Source organism: Anolis sagrei, chromosome 12, assembly GCF_037176765.1.
Source record: "Anolis sagrei isolate rAnoSag1 chromosome 12, rAnoSag1.mat, whole genome shotgun sequence".
NCBI lineage: Eukaryota > Metazoa > Chordata > Lepidosauria > Squamata > Dactyloidae > Anolis > Anolis sagrei.
This window is the reverse complement of record NC_090032.1, coordinates 18,800,138-18,821,714: the sequence shown is the minus strand read 5'-3', so window position 1 is coordinate 18,821,714 and position 21,577 is coordinate 18,800,138. Positions and strand designations below refer to the sequence as shown.

Sequence of the window (21,577 nt, the reverse complement as noted above, 5' to 3'; positions counted from 1 at the left end):
GGTGAACTATAAATCCCAGCAGCTACAACTCCCAAATATCAAGGTATCTTTTCCCCAAACTTCACATTTGGCCATATTGAGTATCCGTGCCAAGTCTGGTCCAGATCCATCACTGTTTGAGTCCACAGTGCTCTCTGGATGGAGGTGAACTACAACTCCAAAACCCAGTGTTACCAAACCCTTCCAGTATTTTCTGTTGGTCAAGGGAGTTCTGTGTGCCAAGTTTGGTTCAATTCTTTCATTCGTGGGGTTCAGAATGCTCTTTGATTGTAGGTGAACTATAAATCCCAGCAACTACAACTCCCAAATTTCAAGGTCTATTTTCCCCAAACTCCACCAGTGTTCACATTTGGCCATATAGAGTATCCATACCAAATCTGGTCCAGATCCATCACTGTTTGAGTCTACAGTGCTGTCTGGATGTAGGTGAACTACAACTCCAAAACCCAAGGTCACCAAACCCTTCCAGTATTTTCTGTTCATCATGGGGGTTTTGTTTGCCACGTTTGGTTCAATTCCATCGTTGGTGGAGTTCAGAATGCTCTTTGATTGTAGGTGAACTATACATCCTTGCAACTACATATCCCAAATGTCAAGGTCCATTTTCCCCAAACTCCATCAGTGTTCACATTTGGGCATATTGAATACTTGTGCCAAGTTTAGTCCAGATCCATCATTGTTTGAGTCCACTGTCTTCTCTAGATGTAGGTGAACTACAACTCCAAAATCCAAGGTTAATGACCACCAAACCCTTCCAGTATTTTCTGTTCATCATGGGAGTTCTGTGTGCCAAGTTTGATTCAATTCCATCGTTGGTAGAGTTCAGAATGCTCTTTGATTGTAGGTAAACTACAAATCCCAGCAACTACAACTCCCAAATGACAAAATCAATCCAGCAGTATTCAAATTTGGGTGTATCGGGTGTTTGTGTCAAATGTGATCCAGTGAATGAAAATACAGTAGCAAATCTACAGTTACGAAGTACCAACGAAAATGATGTTATGGTTGGGGGTCACCACAACATGAGGAACTGTATTAAGGGGTCGCGGCATTAGGAAGGTTGAGAAACACTGATGTGTATGTTTACCTGTGTCTTCAGGGGGATTGTAACTCCGTGCACAGTACTTGGATGCATGGTCACCAATAGATATCTAGTAGGCTTGGGTAACAACAGAAAAAATTGGTTCTAAACTCGTTTTGTTTGTAGGGGGCGATGGCGTTTCGTTTTTTTTGGACTTCCGAAATTGTCCTTTTCAAAATTTCAAAATTTATGAAATTTCGTAAATTTTGAATTGATTCGTTAATGGCGGACACGATTGCGGAATATGCGAAAAAAACCTTCAAATGGGACAGGAGGAACTTCTGAAGCTTCCCTCTCCCTCTGTTGTTGACTGTTGGTGTGATAAAACAAACAACAACTATATTATATTATATTATATTATTATATATTATATTATATTATTATAATATTATTATATTATATATATATTATATTATATTATTATATTATTATATTATATTATTGTATATTATATTATATTATTATATTATATATTATTATATTATATTATTATTATAATATTATAATATTATATATTATTATATTATATAATATTTATTATATTATTATATTATTATAATAGATTATATTATATATATTATATTATTATAATATTATATTATATATTATTATATTATATTATTATAATATTATTATGTTATATATTATTATATTATATTATTGTATATTATATATATTATATATATTATATATTATTATATTATATTTATTATATTATTATTATATTATTGTATATTATATTATTATATTATTATATTATATATTATTATATTATATTATTATTATATAATATTATATATTATTATATTATATAATATTTATTATATTATTATATTATTATAATATTATTATGTTATATATTATTATATTATATTATTGTATATTATATTATTATAATATTATTATATTATATTATATATTATTATATTATATTATTATGATATTACTATATTATATATTATTATATTATATTTATTATATTATTATAATATTATTATATTATTGTATATTATATATTATTATATTATATTACGAAAATAATTACGAAATCATTACGAAAATTGGAAAAATTGTTTCGATTCTTAATTACTCCTCACACTATTCCTGCATGGCTCAATATTGGACCGTAAGCTAATTTAAATACGAATTAATAACGAATTACAAAATTAACGAACGAAACCGCCCAAGCCTAATATTTAGCACTGTAGGACCTATTTCAGAAGAAGTACCTGGTGAAACCACCTCTGAGTCTTCTTTGTCTAAGGTGATTCTACAAAATTCATAATGTCATCATAAGATGATTAGTTCATTGGTAGGACACCAAAAAGAGATTTAGTGCCAAGGCTCATATATCTCTTCCTCTCCCTTTGTCTCTCTCCAAGTGTTCTTGGGGCAGTGACATCATACCGCATGAGCTCATGGGGAGAGATTTACAACTCCTTAGGAAGGTGAGCTCAGAGGCGGATCTGGGAAAGAGCCAGAACCTGTCCACCAGTGGGACGTAGGGATGTGCAACCCATAAAAGAAATGATTCAAAAGTTTTTCACCAAGTATACTTTAGAAACACTTTAGAAATGAAGCTGGCGCTTAATTTCTAAAGTGTTACTAAAGTATACTTTGTTCAGAATGCTTTTTGATTGTAGGTGAACTATAAATCCCAGTAACTACAATTCCCAAACGTCAAGGTTTATTTCCCCCAAACTCCACCAGTGTTCACATTTGGCCATATTGAGTACTCATGCCAAGTTTGGTCCAGATCCATCATTGTTTGAATCCACAGTCTCCTTTAGATGTAGGTGAACTACAACTCCATTTTTGGGCATATGAAATATTCATGCCAAGTTTGGTCCAGATCCATCATTGTTTGAATCCACAGTGCTCTCTGGATGTAGGTGAACTACAACTCCAAAATTCAAAGTCAATGCCCACCAAACCCTTCCAGTATTTTCTCTTACTCATGGAAGCTCTGTAGGCCAAGTTTGGTTCAAGTCCATTGTTGGTGGAGTTCAGAATGCTCTTTGATTGTAGGTGAACGATAAATCCCATCTGTTGGGGGTGTTTTGAATGCAATTTTCCTGCTTCTTGGTGGGAGGTTGGACTGGATGGCCCATGAGGTCTCTTCCAACTCTATGATTGTATGATTCTATGAGTTCAGAATGCTCTTTGATTGTAGGTGAACTATAAATCCCAGTAACTGCAACTCTCAAATGTCAAGGTCTATTTCCCCCAAACTCCATCTGTGTTCATATTTGACCATATTGAGTATCCGTGCCAAGTTTGGTCCAGATCCATCATTGTTTGAGTCCACAGTGCTCTCTGGATGGAGGTGAACTACAACTCCCACACTCAAGGTCAATGCCCACCAAACTCTTCTAGTGTTTTCTTTTGGTCATGGGAGTCCTGTGTGCCAGATTGGGTTCAATTGCATCATTGGTGGAGTTCAGAATGCTCTTTGATTGTAGGTGAACTATAAATCCCAGTAACTACAATTCCCAAATGTCAAGGTCTATTTTCCCCAAACTCCATCTGTGTTCATATTTGGGCATATGGAATATTCATGCCAAGTTTGGTCCAGATCCATCATTGTTTGAGTCCACAGTGCTCTCTGGATGGAGGTGAACTACAACTCCCACACTCAAGGTCAATGCCCACCAAACTCTTCTAGTGTTTTCTTTTGGTCATGGGAGTCCTGTGTGCCACATTTGGTTCAATTGCATCATTGGTGGAGTTCAGAATGCTCTTTGATTGTAGGTGAACTATAAATCTGAGCAACTACAACTCCCAAATGGCAAAATCAATTTTTTGAGTGAAGGATATACATTGGGTTGTTGTCTTGTGTCCAAATTTGGTGTCAATTCGTCCTGTGTTTTTTGAGTTACGTTAATCCCACAAACGAAAATTACATTTTTATTTATATAGATTGTCCAGTTCTGAGCACCACAATTGAAGGGAAATGTTGACTCTAAGCTGAAATGTGTCCAGAGGAGGGCGACTCAAATGATCAAGGGTCTGGAGAACAAGTCCTATGAGGAGCGGCTTAAAGAGCTGGGCATGTTCAGAGGGAGATACGTTCAGAGAGATAATAAGCTGGGCCAGAACTGTTGAACGATATAGACAAAATAGAAAATGTTATAATAATTGAAGAGCATGTGGGATCCAATTAGGAATTATTTAGAGACTAACGTAAGATGTGGAGTGGAAAAATTGAGATTAAGACTGATATTTTAAATGTAATTTTTGTAGTTTGTTGTATAAATTGTATGTCCATGGGAAGGGGTAGAGGGTGGGAGTGGAGTAAAACAATAAAATAAAAAATATGTGAGAGACTGCCCTGGAGACTAGGAAGCAATGGAACAATGGCTTCAAACTACAAGAAAGGAGATTCCAGCTGAACATGAGGAGGAAGAACTTCCTGACTGTGAGAGCTGTTCAGCAGTGGAACTCTCTGCCCCGGAGTGTAGTTGAGGCTCCTTCTTTGGAAGCTTTAATGTCCCTGGCAAGCCTGAGCTCGTTTTATGCTTTAGCCTTGCAAACCTTCTCCCTACAAGAGTTGGCTATTTGTTTGAATTCTTCTTTGGTGATTTCTCCTTTTTTCCACTTCTTGTGTATGTCTCTTTGCAGTCTCAGCCCAGTGTAAGAGTTGTTCAGCAGTGGAGTCTGTAATATAGAAATGGTGCAGCATTTCTAGCCAAAGAAAAAAGAGGACGAAAGAATCCATTTCACTCTCTCCTGTGTGACTCAGTCCGAGTATCTGCCTATGTTGTATGGGATTATTTGATTAATCTATATTAGGAAGAACTTCCTGACTGTGAGAGCCGATCAGCAGTGGAACTCTCTGCCCCGGTGTGTGGTGGTAGCTCCTTCTTTGGAGGCTGGATGGCCATCTGTCAGGAGTGCTTTAAATACGATTTTCCTGCTTCTTGGTAGGGGGTTGGACTGGATGGCCCATGAGGTCTCTTCCAACTCTATGATTCTAATTGGAGACACTTCAGGGGCTCCTTTCTCCCTCATTTGTAAAGCTATTGAGGTGAACATTGCTACAGTGGTAGAACACATTTACCACTGTTAGCCCACCCAATTTCAGAACGTTTCACTTATCCATGGATTTTTGGCAAATTTTCAAAGTTTTAGGAAAGAACAGACCTCTCTCTCTCTTCTATCCTGATTGGCGTTTTCTGATGCTGATGCAGTCTGGGAAATGTAGTTTAGGACAGGGCCTTTTGAATTCTCTGGCATAGGGCTCCTCCCTTCCCAAACTACATTTCCCAGAGTTCTGTGCTGTTCCCAACAAGCTCCCTCTTTTGCCCGCCGTGAATGCTGAGACTGCATTAATCTCACAGAGAAAAGACAAGGCACTAAGGCAGCCTTTGGCTTTGCTTCCTTGCCTTGCATTGAATAGGAAACTGACTTTGGGAGACTTTCGAAACTAAAACGAAAATGTATGGGGTCAGTTTGGATTCTAAAATATTTGGTGTGGGCTACGCAAACACTTTGGATGTGTCTTCCGACTTACAAAACTTCCAGTTTTCTTCCGACTTACAAAACTTCCGATTTTCTTCCGACTTCCGATTTCCTTCCGATTTCCGAAACTTCCGATGTTTTTCCGATTTCTGAAACTTCCGAAACTTCCGATGTTTTTCCGATTTCCGAGAATTCCGATTTTTTTTGCTCATGCCTAGCGGGAAGCGTAAACATAAACACCATTGTCCTTTCTACCTTGGAGTCTGGTGGAGTGGAAATTTTTGAAGCAGGGAATGGATGGTTATTTGTCGGGAGGGCTTTCATGGGGTCTTTCTTCTTGCATGGCAAGGGGTTGGACTGGGTGGCCCTTGGGATTTTTGCTGACTGTATGAAGGCTCTTGTGTGCAAGGATCAGTTATTCCCAATACAAGAGGAACTGCTGTCGAAGAGCTACAATATGTGATAGTGGCAGCGAGAATCCTCTATGCACAGAGATGGAAGGAAGTAGTTATTCCCAATACAAGAAGAATAGCTGACAAAGAGCTTACATGGCTGAAGGGGAAAAGGAGGGGGCCTAAGGCTGTTAGGAATTATAGGAATTGAAGTCCAAAACACCTGGAGGGGGGCATGTTGGCCCTTACATGCTCTAGAGCAGGTATGGGGAAACCTAGGCCCGGGGCCCGGATGTGGCCCCTTGGGCTCTTTTCTCAAGCCCTCCTCTCTCTCAACATCCTATCCTTCCTTCCTTCTCTCTTTCCTTCCTCCTTCCCTCCTTCTTTCTCCTTCCCTTCCACCCTTTCATCCTTCCTTCCTTCCTCCCTTCCTCTATTTCCTCCTTCCCTTCCTTACCTCCGTCTTTCTCCCCCCCTCCTTCCCTTCCATCCTTTTGTCCTTCCTTCCCTCCCTCTTTCTCTTTCCTTCCTTCCTTTCCTTATGCCTTCCCTTCATTCTCTTTATGCTTCCCTTCTTTCCATCCATCTTTCTCTTTCTCCCTTCCTTCTCTTTTTCCTTCTGCCTTCCCTTTCATCCTTCCTTCCTTCCCTTTTGTCTTTCCTTCCTTCTTTCCTTCCTCCTTCCCTCTTTCCCCTGTCACTCTTCCCTTCCTCCCTTTTGTCTTTCCTTCCCTCTCTTCCTCTTTCTCCTTCCTTTCCTTTTGCCTTTCCTTCTTTTTCCTTTTCCTTTATACTTCCATTCTTCTCTTCCTCCCTTTATTCTCTCTCCTTTTCCTTCCTCCTTCCCTATCATCCGTCCTCCCTTCCTTCCTCTTTTGCCTTTCCTTCCCCCTTTCTTCCATACTTCCCTCTTTCTCCTTCCTTTCCTTTTGTCTTTCCTCCCTTTCATCTTCCCTTCCCTCTCTCCCTATTTCTCCTTCCTTTTCTCTTTTCTTTTATACTTCCATCCTTTTCTCCTTCTTTTCTTCCTTCTCTTTCTCCTTCCTTCCTTTTTTTCTTTTATACGTCCATCCTTTTCTTCCTTCCTTTCTTCCTTCTCTTTTTCCTTCCTCCTTCCCTTTCAATCTTGCTTCAATTTTGTCTTCTCTTCTCTCCCTCTTTCTTCTTCCCTCCTTTCCTTCCTTCCTTCCTTCCTTCCTTCCTTCCTTCCTCCCTCCCTCCCTCCCTCCCTCCCCTTTTGCTTCCCTTCCCTTCCCTTCCCTCCCTTTGTCTCCTTCCATCCTTCCCTTCCTTTTGTCTTCCCTTCCTTCCCTTTCCTCCCTCCTTCCTTCTCTGCCCCTTTCTCCTTCCTTTCCTTCCCTTTTGTCTTTCAGTCATTCTCTCTTTTCATTATCCTGCCCTTCCTCCCTTTCATCCTTCCTTCTCTTTTTCCTTCTGTCTTTCCTTCCTTCCATCCCTCCCTCCCTCCCTTCCCTTTTGTCTTTCCTTCCTTCCCTTTTTCCTCCTTTCCTTTCCTCCCTCTTTCTTCTCTCTTTCATCCTTCCTTCCTTCTCTCTTTCCTTCCCCCTTTCTTTCCCTTCCCTCCCTCCCTTTCATCCTTCCTTCCTTCTTTCTTTCCTTTCTCCTTCCCTTCCTGTCTTCCTTCCATCCCTCCCTTCCACCCATTTGTCCTTCCCTCCCTTTTGTCTTTCCTTCCTTCTCTCTTTCCTTACTTCTTCCCTTCCACCCTTTCATCCTTCCTTCCCTCTTTCCTCCCTCTCTTCTTCTTTCTCCTTCCATCCTTTTCTTCCTCCCTTTCATCCTTCCTTCCTTCTCTCCTTCCTTTCTTGCCTCTTTCCTTCCTTCTTACTTCTCTTCCTCTTTCTCCTTCCTTCCTTCCATTTAGTCTTTCCATCACTCTCTTTCCTTTATCCTTCCTTTCCTCCCTTTCATGGTTCCTTTCTTTTTCCTTCTCTCTTTCCTTCCACCCTTTCCTTCCTTCCTTTTGTCTTTCCTTCCTTTCCTCCTTCCCTTCTCTCCCTCTTTCTCCTTCCTTCCTTCCCTTTTGTCTTTCCATCATTCTCTCTTTCCTTTATCCTTCCATTCCTCCCTTTCATCCTCCTTTCTCTTTTTCCTTCTCTCTTTCCTCCCATCCTTCCCTTCCTTCCCTCTTTCCTCTTTCCTTCCTTCCCTCTTTCCTCCTTCCCTTCTCTCCCTTTTTCTCCTTCCTTCCATCCTTTCCTTCCTTCCCTTTTGTCTTTCCTTCCTTCCCTCTTTCCTCCTTTCCTTCTTTCCCTCTTTCTCCTTCCTTCCATCCTTTCCTTCCTCCCTTTCATCCTTTTCGCTTTCCTTCCATCCTTTCCTTCCTTCTTTCTCTTTTGTCTTTCCTTCCCTCTTTTTTCATTCCCTTCTCTTCCTCTTTCTCCTTCCTTCCTTCCTTCCCTTTTGTCTTTCCATCATTCTCTCTTTCCCTTATCCTGCCCTTCTTCCCTGTCATCCTTCCTTCTCTTTTTCCTTCTCTCTTTCCTTCTATCCCTCCCTCCCTCCCTTCATTTCTCTTTTGTCTTTCCTTCCTTCCCTCTTTCCTCCCTCTCTTTCTCCTTCCATCCCTTCCTCCCTTTTGTCCTTCCTACCCTCTTTCTCCTTCCCTTCTCTCCCTCTTTTTCCTTCCTTCCATCCTTCCCTTCTCTCCCTCTTTTTCCTTCCTTCCATCCTTCCCTTCCTCCCTTTCATCCTTCCTTCTCTTTTTCCTTCTCTCTTTCCTTCTATCCCTCCCTCCCTTCCTTCATTCCTCTTTTGTCTTTCCTTCCTTCCCTCTTTCCTCTCTCTCTTTCTCCTTCCATCCCTTCCTCCCTTTTGTCCTTCCTACCTTCCCTCTTTCCTCCTTCCCTTCTCTCCCTCTTTTTCCTTCCTTCCTTCCATCCTTCCCTTCCTCCCTTTCACCCTTCCTTCTCTCTTTCCTTCCATCCTTCCCTTCCTTCCCTTTTGTCCTTCCTTCCTTCCCTCTTTCCTCCTTCCCTTCTCTCCCTCTTTCTCCTTCCTTCCATCCTTCCTTCTCTTTCCTTCCAACCTTTCCTTCCTTCTTTCCCTTTTGTCTTTCCTTCCTTCCCTCTTTCCTTCTTCCCTTCCTTCCCTCTTTCTCCTCCCTTTCCTCCTTCCTTCCTTCTCTCTTTCCTTCCATCCCTCCCTTCCCTTTTGTCTTTCCTTCCTTCCCTCTTCCCTCCTTCCTTTCCCTCCCTCTTTCTCCTTCCTTTCATCCTTCCTTCTCTCTTTCCTTCCACCCTTTCCTTCCTTCCTTCCCTTTTGTCTTTCCTTCCTTCCCTCGTTCCTCCTTCCCTTCACTCCCTTTTCCTTCCTTCCATCCTTCCTTCTCTTTCCTCCCATCCTTTCCTTCCTTCCCTTTTGTTTGTCCTTCCTTCCCTCTTTCCTCCTTCCCTTCTTTCCCTCTTTCCTCCTTCTCTTCTCTCCCTTTTTCTCTTTCCTTCCATCCTTTCCTTCCTTCTTTCCCTTTTGTCTTTCCTTCCTTCCCTCCTTCCTCCTTCCCTTCTCTCCCTTTTTCTCTTTCCTTCCATCCTTTCCTTCCTTCTTTCCCTTTTGTCTTTCCTTCCTTCCCTCTTTCCTCCTTCCCTTCTCTCCCTTTTTCTCCTTCCTTCAATCCTTCCCTTCCTTCTCTTTTGTCTTTCCTTCCATCTTTCCTCCTTCCTTTCTCTCCCTCTTTCTCCTTCCTTCCTTCCATCCTTTCCTTCCTTCCCTTTTGTCTTTCCTTTCTTCCCTCTTTCCTCCTTCCCTTCTCTCCCACTTTCTCCTTCCTTCCATCCATCCCTTCCTCCCTTTCATTCTGCTTTCTTTTTTTCCTTCTCTCTTTCCTTCCATCCCTCCCTCCCTCCCCTTTAGTCTTTCCTTCCCTCTTTCCTCCTTCCCTTCTCTCCCTCTTTCTCCTTCCTTCCATCCTTTCCTTCCTTCCTTCCCTTTTGTCTTCCCTTCCTTCCCTCTTTCCTCCTTCCTTTCTCTCCCTCTTCCCTTCCTCCCTCCCTCCCTTCCATCCCTGGGCAGCCAGTCTTCTTTGCAGGGCGTGCTTCCCTGTGGCCCCCAAGTGAGGAAGCCCCCCCATCCTTCCCCCCAGCCTGATCCATCCCCATCCTTGCCTCCATGAGAGCCCAGCTCTGTCCCTGTCCATGGTGCTGGAATGCAAAGAAGGCCGAGCACACAGAGAGAGAGAGAGAGAGAGGCGCATTTGTTTCCCTTCCTTCGAGGCGGGGAGGGGAGGGGGGGAGCCTCTCCCCGCTTTCCCATTGGCCAGTCCTTGGCCCCTCCCCTCCGTGGGGCCCCTCCCTCCCCTCCCCCCTCCCTCCCCCTCCCTCCCCTTGCCTTCCCTCCGCTCTGCAGCAGAGACGCGCCGCGGAGCCCAGCCATCCTCCAGCCCCCCTTTTCTTCCCCTCCCTCCCTCTTTCCTTCCTTCCTCTTCCTCTGATTTTTTTCCCCCTCCGCCGGAGACTGGGGCGCACCTTGGAGACGACGCCGAGCCCTTCCATCCCGAGGATTATTATTCTTCTTATTACCGGATTTTTTTAATTATTATTTTTTTGGGGAGGGGAGGGGGCTCTCTTTGGGGTCCTTTCTCTCCCTCCATTTTCTTTCCCTCCCTCACCATGCCAGATCCGTAACCCCCTCCCCGATTTCCCTTTGCCTTGTTTCCCTTTATTTCCTCCTCTTCTTCCTCCTCCTCCTCCTGATGGCTTCCGGGGAGGAGGGGGCCCCACCGCCCTCCCCATCCCTCCCAGCCTAGAGCATCCCCCCCCCCTTTTTTTTGCCTTCTCTATTGTGGATTTTTTTGGGGCTTGGTGTGGAAGAGGAAGAGGAGGAAGAGGAAGAGAGGAGGAAGGGGACATGGAGGCGTCCTGAAGGGAGGAGGAAGCGGAGGAGGAAGAGGAGGAGGAGGAGGAGGAGAGGGCGCCATGGCGGGCCCCGGCCCAAAGAGGAGGAGGAGGAGGAGCAGCCCGCCTTCGTCATCTTCTTCTTCTTCTTCTTCTCCCTCCTGGCCGGCTTTGGCCCCGGCCTTGGCCCTGGCCCCGGGCCTGGGGCTGAGGCTGGCGCTGGCCGCGGCGCTGGTGTGCTGGGGCCCGGCGGCGGCGGGGGCGGCACGCGTCTCCTCCAGCCTCAGCACCACCCACCACGTGCACCACTTCCACAACAAGCACGGCACCGTCCCCATCGCCATCAACCGCACGCCCTTCCTCACCCGCGGCGGGCACGGTGAGTAAGGGACCCCTCGGAGGTGGGGGACACCCAGGGACACCCCAGGGACAGCCAGGTCAGCCTGCTCTAGAGGAAGCCCTCCTGACAGTCACATGGAGTACCACAAAGGGTCCCCAGGGCCATCCAGGCCAGCCCCCGTCTGTTCTGCAGGAGGCCCACCCGAGAAATGGCCACCCAACTTCGTGGAATTCTAGAGTTAGATGGACCACCCTAGGGCCACCCAGTCCAGGTCTCTATCTGTTCAGCACTAAGGCAGGAAGCCCTCCTGACAGTCTCAAGGAGTCCCACAAAGGGTCCCCAGGGCTACCCAGGCCAACCACCAGCTGTTCTGCAGGAAGCCCACCCGAGAAATGGCCACCCAACTTTGTGGAATCCTAGAGGTGGATTGGCCACCCTAGGGTCACCCAGTCCAGGTCAGTTCAGCACTAAGGCAGCATCCAAAGCCACCCGAGAAATGGCCACCCAACTTCTTGGAATCCTAGAGGTTGAACGGGCCACCTCAGGGCCAGCCAGACCAGCCTGCTCTATAGGAAGCCCTCCTGACAGTCTCATGGAGTCCCACAAAGGGTCCCCAGGGCCATCCAGGCCAGCCTTCGCCTGTTCTGCAGGAAGCCCACCTGAGAAATGGCCACCCAACTTCGTGGAATCCTAGAGGTGGATGGTCCACCCTAGGGCCACCCAGTCCAGGTCTCTATCTGCTCAGCACTATGGCAGGAAGCCCTGCTGAAAGTCTCATGGAGTACCACAAAGGGTCCCCAGGGCCATCCAGGCCAGCCTTCTCCTGTTCTGCAGGAAGCCCACCCAACAATGGCCACCCAACTTCGTGGAATCCTAGAGGTGGATTGGAAACCCTAGGGCCACCCAGTCCAGGTCTGTTCAGCACTAAGGCAGCATCCAAGCCCACCCCACAAATGGCCACCCAACTTCGTGGAATCCGAGAGGTGGATTGGCCACCCTGGGACCACCCAGTCCAAGTCAGTTCAGCACTAAGGCAGCATCCAAGGCCACCCCAAAAATGGCCACCCAACTTCGTGGAATCCTAGAGGTGGATTGGCAACCCTAGGGCCACCCAGTCCAAGTCGGTTCAGCACTAAGGCAGCATCCAAGGCCACCCCACAAATGGCCACCCAACTTCTTGGAATCTTAGAGGTTGAATGGGCCACCCCAGGGCCAGCCAGACCAGCCTGCTCTATAGGAAGCCCTCCTGACAGTCTCATGGAGTCCCACAAAGGGTCCCCAGGACCATCCAGGCCAGCCCCGGTCTGTTCTGCAGGAAGCCCACCCGAGAAATGGCCACCCAACTTCATGGAATTCTAGAGGTAGATGGACCACCCTAGGGCCACCCAGTCCAAGTCGGTTCAGCACTAAGGCAGCATCCAAGGCCACCCGAGAAATGGCCACCCAACTTCTTGGAATCCGAGAGGTGGATTGGCCACCCTGGGACCACCCAGTCCAAGTCAGTTCAGCACTAAGGCAGCATCCAAGGCCACCCCAAAAATGGCCACCCAACTTCGTGGAATCCTAGAGGTGGATTGGCAACCCTAGGGCCACCCAGTCCAAGTCGGTTCAGCACTAAGGCAGCATCCAAGGCCACCCGAGAAATGGCCACCCAACTTCTTGGAATCCGAGAGGTGGATGGACCACCCTAGGACCACCCAGTCCAGGTCTGTTCAGCACTAAGGCAGCATCGAGACCCTCCCAACAAATGGCCACCCATCTTCATAGACTCATAAAGGTGAAAGGGGCATCTCAGGCCCACCCAAGACAGCCCCAGTCTGTTCTGCAGGAAGCCCTCCTCACAAAGGGCCACCCAACTTCGTGGAATCCTAGAGGTGGATGGGCCACCCTAGGGCCACCCAGTCCAAGGCAGTTCAGCACTAAGGCAGCATCCAAGGCCACCCCACAAATGGCCACCCAACTTCATAGACTCATAAAGGTAGGAGGGACATCTCACATCTACCCCAGGGCCATCCAGGCTAGCCCCAGTCTGTTCTGCAGGAAGTCCACTTGAGAAATGGCCACCCAACTTCATGGAATCATAGAGGTTGAATGGGCCACCCCAGGGCCAGCCAGACCAGCCTGCTCTATAGGAAGCCCTCCTGACAGTCTCATGGAGTCCCACAAAGGGTCCCCAGGACCATCCAGGCCAGACCCGGTCTGTTCTGCAGGAAGCCCACCTGAGAAATGGCCACCCTACTTCATAGAATCCTAGAGGTGGATGGGCCACCCTAGGCCCACCCAGTCCAAGTCCGTTCAGAACTAAGGCAGCATCCAAGCCCACCCCAAAAATGGCCACCCAACTTCTTGGAATCCTAGAGGTTGAACGGGCCACCTCAGGGCCAGCCAGACCAGCCTGCTCTATAGGAAGCCCTCCTGACAGTCGCATGGAGTCCCACAAAGGGTCCCCAGGGCCATCCAGGCCAGCCCCCACCTGTTCTGCAGGAAGCCCACCCGAGAAATGGCCACCCAACTTCGTGGAATCCTAGAGGTGGATGGACCACCCTAGGGCCACCCAGTCCAGGTCTGTTCAGCACTAAGGCAGCATCCAAGGCCACCCCACAAATGGCCACCCAACTTCGTGAAATCCTAGAGGTGGATGGACCACCCTAGGGCCACCCAGTCAGGTCTCTATCTGCTCAGCACTAAGGCAGGAAGCCCTCCTGATAGTCTCACGGAGTCCCAGAAAGGGTCCCCAGGGTCATCCAGGCCAGCCTTCGCCTGTTCTGCAGGAGGCCCAACCTAGAAATGGCCACCCAACTTCGTGGAATCCTAGAGGTGGATTGGTCACCCTAGGGTCACCCAGTCGAGGTCAGTTCAGCACTAAGGCAGCATCCAAGCCCACCCACAAATGGCCACCCAACTCCATGGAATCCTAGAGGTTGAATGGGCCACCTCAGGGCCATTGAGGCCAGCCCCCATCTTTTCTATAGGAAGCCCCCCCCCCCACAGATGGCCACCCAACTGCATGGAATCCTACAGGTTGAATGGGCCACCCCAGGGCCACCAGTCCAGGTGTGTTCAACACTAAGGCAACATCCAAGCCCTCCCAACAAATGGCCACCCCACTTCATAGACTCATAAAGGAGGAAGGGACATCTCAGGGCCACCTCAGGGCAGTCCAAGACAGCCCCAGTCTGTTCTGCAGGAAGCCTTCCCCACAAAGAGCCATCCAACTTTGTGGGTAGAGGTTGAATGGACTACCCCAGGGCCATCCCAGGGCCACCAGTCAGGTCTCTATTCAGCACTAAGGCACCATCCAAGCCCTCCCAACAAATGGCCACCCAACTTCATAGATTCATAAAGGTGGAAGGGACACCTCGGGGCCACCCCAGGGCCATCCAGGACAGTCCCAGTCTGTTCTGTAGGAACTTCCTACTAGGAAGTCCTCATGACAGCCTCATGGAGTCCCAGAAAGGGTCCCCAGGGCCGTCCAAGATAGCTCCCGTCTGTTCTACACTAAGGCACTGCCCAAGCTCTCCCAAAAAATGGCCACCCAACTTCATGGAATCCTAGAAGTTGAATGGGCCGTCACAGGGCTGACCAGGCCAGCCTGTTCTGTAGGAAGCCCTCCTGACAGCCTCATGGAGTCCTAGAAAGTGTCCTCAGGGCCATCCAGGCTAGCCCCCATCTGTTCTGCAGGAAGTCCTCCTCACAAATGGCCACCCAATTTCGTGGAATCCTAGAGGTTGAATGGGCCACCCCAGGGCTGGCCAGACCAGCCTGTTCTGCAGGAAGCCCTCCTGACAGCCCCATGGAGTCCCACAAAGGGTCCCCAGGGCCACCCCATCCTGTCCTTAGGAAGCTCTCCCCACAAATGGCCACCCAACTTCATGGAATCCTAGAGGTTGAATGGGCCATCCCAGGGTCAGCCAGACCATCCCGTTCCGTGGGAAGTCCTCCTGACAGCCTCATGGAGTCCTAGAAAGGATCCCCAGGGCCACCCCATTCTGTTCTTAGGAAGCTCTCCCCACAAATGGCCACTCAACTTCATGGAATCCTAGAGGTTGAATGGACCATCCCAGGTCCAGCCATCCAGGTCTGTTCAGCACTAAGGCAGCATCCAAAATCATAGAGGTGGAAGGGTCATCCCAGGGCCACCCCAGGGCAAACCAGACCAGCCTGTTCTTCAGGAAGCCCTCCTGAAAGCCCCATGGAGTCCCAGAAAGGGTCCCCAGGGCCACCCCAGGCCAACCTCCTTGGCATCATCCAAGCCCTCCCAAAAATGGCCCCCCAACTTCATGGAATCATAGAGGTGGAAGGGCCATCTCAGGGCCAGCCAGTACAGTCCTGTCTGTTCTGGAGGAAACCCTTCTCACAGATGGTCCTCCAGCTTGATGGAGTCCTAGAAAGGACCATCCAGTCTAAGGCCATCCAGGCCAGACTCCTTCCTTTCTGAACTAAGGCACCATCCAAGTCCTCCAACAAATGGCCACCCAACTTCAATGAATCATAGAGATGGAAGGCCCATCCCTGGGCCATCCAGGCCAGTCCTTGTCTGCTCTGCAGGAAGCCCTCCCCACAGATGGCCATCCAGCCTCTGCTTGAAAACCTCCAGAGAAGGAAAGTCCACCAGACTTCCACTGTCAACCAGCTCCGAGTGTCAGAAAGTTCTTCTGAAGGCTTCAGGGAGGTCCTTCCCTGGTAGACTGAGGATCGGGGTTGGCCCATTTCTCACCCAGAATGGGGGAAGAGAGACTTGTATTAGTGTCTTGTTGAAGGCTTTCATGGCCAGAATCACTGGGTTGTTGTGTGTTCTCCAGACTGCCTGGCCATGTTTCAGAAGCATTCTCTCCTGACGTTTCGCCCACATCTATGGCAGGCATCCTCAGAGGTTGTGAGGTCTGTAGGAAACTAGGAGAGTGGGGTTGATATATCTGTGGAATGTTCACGGTGGGAGAAAGAACTGGACGTAGGTGTGAAGAATCCTCCCAACAAAGGATTCCCCCAGGCGGTGTGAAGCCAGACCGTGAAAACTGTTAGGCCATTCAATTCTAATCAAGGTGGCAAATTGCTACTTCAAACAGACAAGAGTTCTTTATATATTTGTGGAATTTCCAGGGTGGGAGAAATAACACTTGTCAGTTTGAGGTCGGGGTGAAGAAGAAGATCTCGCATCTTCTTCACCTTCTCAAAAAGGATTCCCCCAGGCGGTAAGAAGCCAGACCTTGAAAACTGCTAGGCCATTCCATGCTAATCAAGGAGGCCAATTGCAACATTCACGCTTACCTCAAACAAACAAGAATTCTTTATATATCTGTGGAATGTCCAGGGTGGGAGAAAGAATTCTTGTCTGTTTGAGATAGGTGTGAATAAAGAGGTCTGGCTTCTTCTTCACCTCCAAACAAAGAATTCCCCCAGGCGGTAAGCAGCCAGACCTTGAAAACAGCTAGGCCATTCACTGCTATTTGAGGTAGGTGTGAATGTAGCAATTGGCTACCTTCATTAGTATTGAATGGCCTAGTAGTTTTAATAGTCGGGCTTCTTCTTCTTCACCTCCCAACAAAGGATTCCCCCAGGCGGTAAGAAGTCAGACCTTGAAAACTGCTAGGCCATTCAATGCTATTTGAGGTAGGTGTGAATGTAGCAATTGGCTACCTTCATTAGTATTGAATGGCCTAGTAGTTTTAAAAGTCTGGCTTCTTCTTCTTTACCTCCCTACAAAGGATTCCCCCGGGCGGTAAGAAGCCAGGCCTTGAAAACTGCTAGGCCGTTCACTGCTATTTGAGGTAGGTGTAAATGTAGCAATTGGCTACCTTGATTAGTATTGAATGGCCTAGCAGTTTGCAAGACATGGCTTCTTACCGCCTGGGGGAATCCTTTGTAGGGAGGTGATGAAGAAGAAGCCAGGTCTTGAAAACTGCTAGGCCATTCAATACTATTTGAGGTTGGTGTGAATGCAGCAATTGGCTACCTTGATTAGCATTGAATGGCCTAGCAGTTTGCAAGACATGGCTTCTTACCGCCTGGGGGAATCCTTTGTAGAGATCATGAAGAAGAAGCCAGGTCTTGAAAACTGCTAGGCCATTCAATACTATTTGAGGTTGGTGTGAATGCAACAATTGGCTACCTTGATTAGCATTGAATGGCCTAGCAGTTTGCAAGACATGGCTTCTTACCGCCTGGGGGAATCCTTTGTAGAGATCATGAAGAAGAAGCCGGACCTTGAAAACTGCTAGGCCATTGAATACTATTTGAGGTTGGTGTGAATGTAGCAATTGGCTACCTTGACTAGCATTGAATGGCCTAGCAGTTTGCAAGGTCTAGCTTCTTCCTGCCTGGGGGAATCCTTTGTTAGGTGGTGTGAGCTGGCCCTGGTTGTTTCCCTTGCCTCAAACAGACAAGAGTTTTTCCTCCCACCCTGGACATTATTCCACAGATATATAAACCCCACTTGCCTAGTTTCCAACAGACCTCACAACCTTTGCCATAGATGCAGGCGAAACGTCAGGAGAGAATGCTTCGGGAAAATAGTCATACACTCCAGAAAACACTCAACAGTTTGGTTTTTTTGGGCCCAAATGGCAAGAAAACGTATTGGGACAAAGTTGGGCTGGATTTGAACCCGGGGCGGACTCCTTGCTTCTGTCACAGAGGGCTTATTCACCAAGTGGTCCCTGAGCTTGCCCCGAGGGCCTTTCTCCGAGACCCAGGACTAGTCACCGTAGTAGTCAGGGCTTCCATCTCCACGAAGGGCCTTGTGGTTGACGTGGTTTTTCCTTTCCTTTTCCCTGGGATGAAGACGGTAGCCCTCTCTTCCCTCTCTCCTTGGCATTATGTAAGCGCTGGGCCTCCCCAGCAACCTGATTGGCACCTGGTCGCTCCTCGCACAACACAACATATGTGTGTGTGTGTGTTTATGGGAATTGCCTGGCTTCCTTTCTTTCCCAATTCCTGCTTTAACGTGGACACAACTGAACCGACCTCTCCGAACCCCATTTCTGAGCCCCATAACCCATCTCTCCCTCAACTCTGGCTCGGATGTGTCGGTACGCATCCCTCATGTCTATAGTCCAAACTGTATATCTGGATGTATTTGTGTCAAGGTTGTGTTGCGCCTTGATTCTCCATACTGTTGTTTTGCCCCAACATGCTTCCCTTTCCCATTAAGGCAGAATCACCCCATGTCTTTGGGCCGCTTCGTGTGCTGCGGAGACGCCGACCGGTCTCCATTTTGGCCCTTCTAGATCTAAAGGACGCTTTGTTTCTGATGCGCTTTGTCCAGATGTGTGCACCGGGAAAGAAGGGAGATTTGCTCTGGTTGTGCCAGGGATGATTGCGAGGCATCTTGGCAGTGAGCGGCTCTTTGTTCACGTGCCACTTGCCAGTGCCGAGAAGCGATGGCAGGGAGGAGGCCGCGGCTTTTCCTTCTCCTCTGTGTGCGCCTTCCTCTCGGCAACCACACAAGCCATGCCCAGTTCAGCTGAGCCTGGCACGCTGGGAATTCGTAGCCAATCTGTGGTCCCGTCTCTCTTTTTCTCTCTCTGCCGACCCTTTGGCATGTTGGAGGCAAGGCATGAGATGGCGTCTCGGCGTCTCTTCCCCACCTGGCACGTCCCATTTTGCGAAAGGGGGGCAAGTGGAGCGCATGCTGCGATGGGAGCTATCTAAGCCACTTCCACCTTTCTACTAAAAGCATTTTCCACCTAACTTCCTAATAGTAAGAGAATATCCTGGGTTGCTGTGAGTTTTCTGGGCTGTCTGGCCATGTTCCAGAAGCATTCTCTCCTGATGTTTCACCCACATCTATGGCAGGCATCCTCAGAGTTTTTGAGGTCTGTTGGAAATGAGGCAAGTGGGGTTTATAGATCTGTGGAATGATGTCCAGGGTTGGAGAAGCAAGTGTGAATGTTGCCATTGGCCACCTGGATTAGCACTGAATGGCCTTGCAGCTTCAAAGCCTGGCTGGTTGCTGTCTGGGGGAACTCTCTCTCTATCTATATCTATATCTATATTTATATATCTCTCTATCTATCTATCTATCTATCTATCTATCTGTGGAATCATGTCCAGGGTGGGAGAAAGAATTCTTGTCTGTTGGAGGCAAGTGTGAATGTTGCAATTGGCCATCTTGATTAGCATTGAATGGCCTTGCAGCTTCAAAGCCTGGCTGGTTTCTGCCTGGGGGGATCCTAAATATATCTGTGGAATAATCTCCAGGATAGGAGGAAGAACTCTTGTCTGCTTGAGGCAAGTGTAAATGGTGCAGTTGACTGCCTTGATTAGCATGGAATGGCCTTGCAGCTCCAAAGCCTGGCTGGATGCTGCCTGGGGGATTTCTCCCTCCCTCTCCCTCCCCCTATCCCTATCCTCCCTCCCTCTCTTGAGGCAAGTGTGAATGATGCAGTTGGCCACCTTGATTAGCATTGAATGGCCTTGCAGCTTCAAAGCCTGGCTGGTTGCTGCCTGGGGGAATCCTCCCTGCCTTCCCCTCCCCCTCTCCCTCCCTCTCTTGAGGCAAGTGTGAATGTTGCCATTGACCACCTTTATTAGCATTGAATGGCATTGCAGCTTCAAAGCCTGGCTGGTTGCTGCCTGGGAGAATCCTATATATATAACTGTGGAATAATGTCCAGGGTGGGAGAAAGAACTCTTGTCTGTTGGAGGCAAGGGTGGCTGTTGCAATTGACCAAACTGCTTAGCACTGAATGGCCTTGCAGCTTCAAAGCCTGGCTGGTTGCTGCCTGGGGGAATGCACTCTCTCTTTATCTCTCTCTCTCTCTCTGTGGAATAATGTCCAGGGTGTCTGTTGGAGGCAAGTGTGAATGTTGCAATTGACCACCTTGATTAGCATTGAATGGACTTGCAGCTTCAAAGCCTGGCTGGTTGCTGCCTGGGGAAATCCTATATATATATAACTATGGAATAATGTCCAGGGTGGGCGAAAGATCTCTTGTCTCTTGGAGGCAAGTGTGATTGCTGCAATTGACCAAATTGATTAGCATTGAATGGCCTTGCAGCTTCAAAGCCTGGCTGGTTGCTGCCTGGGGGAATCCCATGTATATGTGTGTGTGTGTGTGTGTGTGTGTGTGTGTATCTATCTATCTTTCTATCTATCTATCTGTGGAATGATGTCCAGGGTGGGAGAAAGAACTCTTGTCTGTTGGAGGCAAGTGTGAATGTTGCAACTGACCACCTTGATTAGAATGGAATGGCCTTGCAGCTTCAAAGCCTGTTTGATTGCTGCCTGGGAGCATCCTATATATGTGTGTGTGTGTGTGTATGTGTGAAATAATGTCCAGGGTGGGAGAAAGAACTCTTGTCTCTTGGTGGCAAGTGTGAATGTTGCCATTGGCCACCTTGATTAGCATTGAATGGCCTTGCAGCTTCAAAGCTTGGCTGGTTGCTGCCTGGGGGAATCCTACATATATATCTGTGGAATGATATGCAGGTTGGGAGAAAGACCTCTTGTATGTGTGTCTATCTATCTATCTATCTATCTATCTATCTATCTATCTATCTATCTCTATCTGTGGAATGATGTCCAGGGTGGGAGAAAGAATTCTTGTCTGTTGGAGGCAAGTGTGAATGTTGCACTTGGCCACCTTGATCAGCAATGAATAGCCCTGCAGCTTCAAAGCCTGGCTGCTCCCTGTCTGGGGAAATCCCTTGTTAGGAGGTTTTAATATTGTACTAAAGCTTTCCCAGTCTTTTTTTTCTTTTTTCTTTGGTTGGGTTGAGGTAGTAATTAAGTTAGATACATGTGTTTCACCTTTCCCTGGCCCTGATTGTTTCCTGTCTGGAATTCCCTTGTTTATTGAGCGTTGTTCTTTATTTGCTGTCCTGATTTTAGAGTGGTTACTTTAATACTGGTAGCCTCACTTGCTTAGTTTCCAATAGGCCTCACAACCTCTGAGGATGCCTGCTATATATGTGGGTGAAATGTCAGGAGAGAATGCTTCTGGACCGAGGCAAGTGTTGTTTATATATCTTTGGAAGGTCCAGGGTGGGAGAAAGAACTCTTGTCTGTTGGAGACTTCACAATCTCTGAGGATGCCTGCCATAGATGTGAGTGTAACATCAGGAGAGAATGCTTCTGGACCGAGGCAAGTGGTGTTTATATATCTGTGGAATTATGTCCAGGGTGGGAGAAAGAACTCTTGTCTGTTGGAGACTTCACAACCTCTGAGGATGCCTGCCATAGATGTGAGTGTAACATCAGGAGAGAATGCTTCTGAACCTAGGCAAGTGGTGTTTATATATCTGTGGAAGGTCCAGGGTGGGAGAAAGAACTCTTGTCTGTTGGAGACCTCACAACCTCTGAGGATGCATGCCATGGATGTGGGTGAAACGTCAGGAGAGAATGCTTCTGGACCGAGGCAAGTGGTGTTTATATATCTGCGGAAGGTCCAGGGTGGGAGAAAGAACTCTTGTCTGTTGGAGACTTCACAACCTCTGAGGATGCCTTCCA

General features: G+C 47.7%; 1 protein-coding gene across 23 annotated transcripts in view; it reads left to right on the top strand.

The window, feature by feature from the left end:
- Positions 1-21,577, top strand: part of NRXN2 (neurexin 2) — an 888,378-nt gene that overhangs the window by 522,857 nt on the left and 343,944 nt on the right. For 4 of the 23 annotated variants that reach the window (XM_060758345.2, XM_060758343.2, XM_060758344.2 and 1 more), the window contains exon 1: positions 10,272-11,166. The exons of the other annotated variants lie outside the window; for them this stretch is intronic. In XM_060758345.2, coding sequence (XP_060614328.2) covers positions 10,869-11,166 — 298 coding nt within the window. In that variant the 5' untranslated portion in view covers positions 10,272-10,868. Of the gene's footprint in view, positions 1-10,271; positions 11,167-21,577 lie in introns of those variants that run through there. 23 annotated transcript variants of the gene reach the window in all.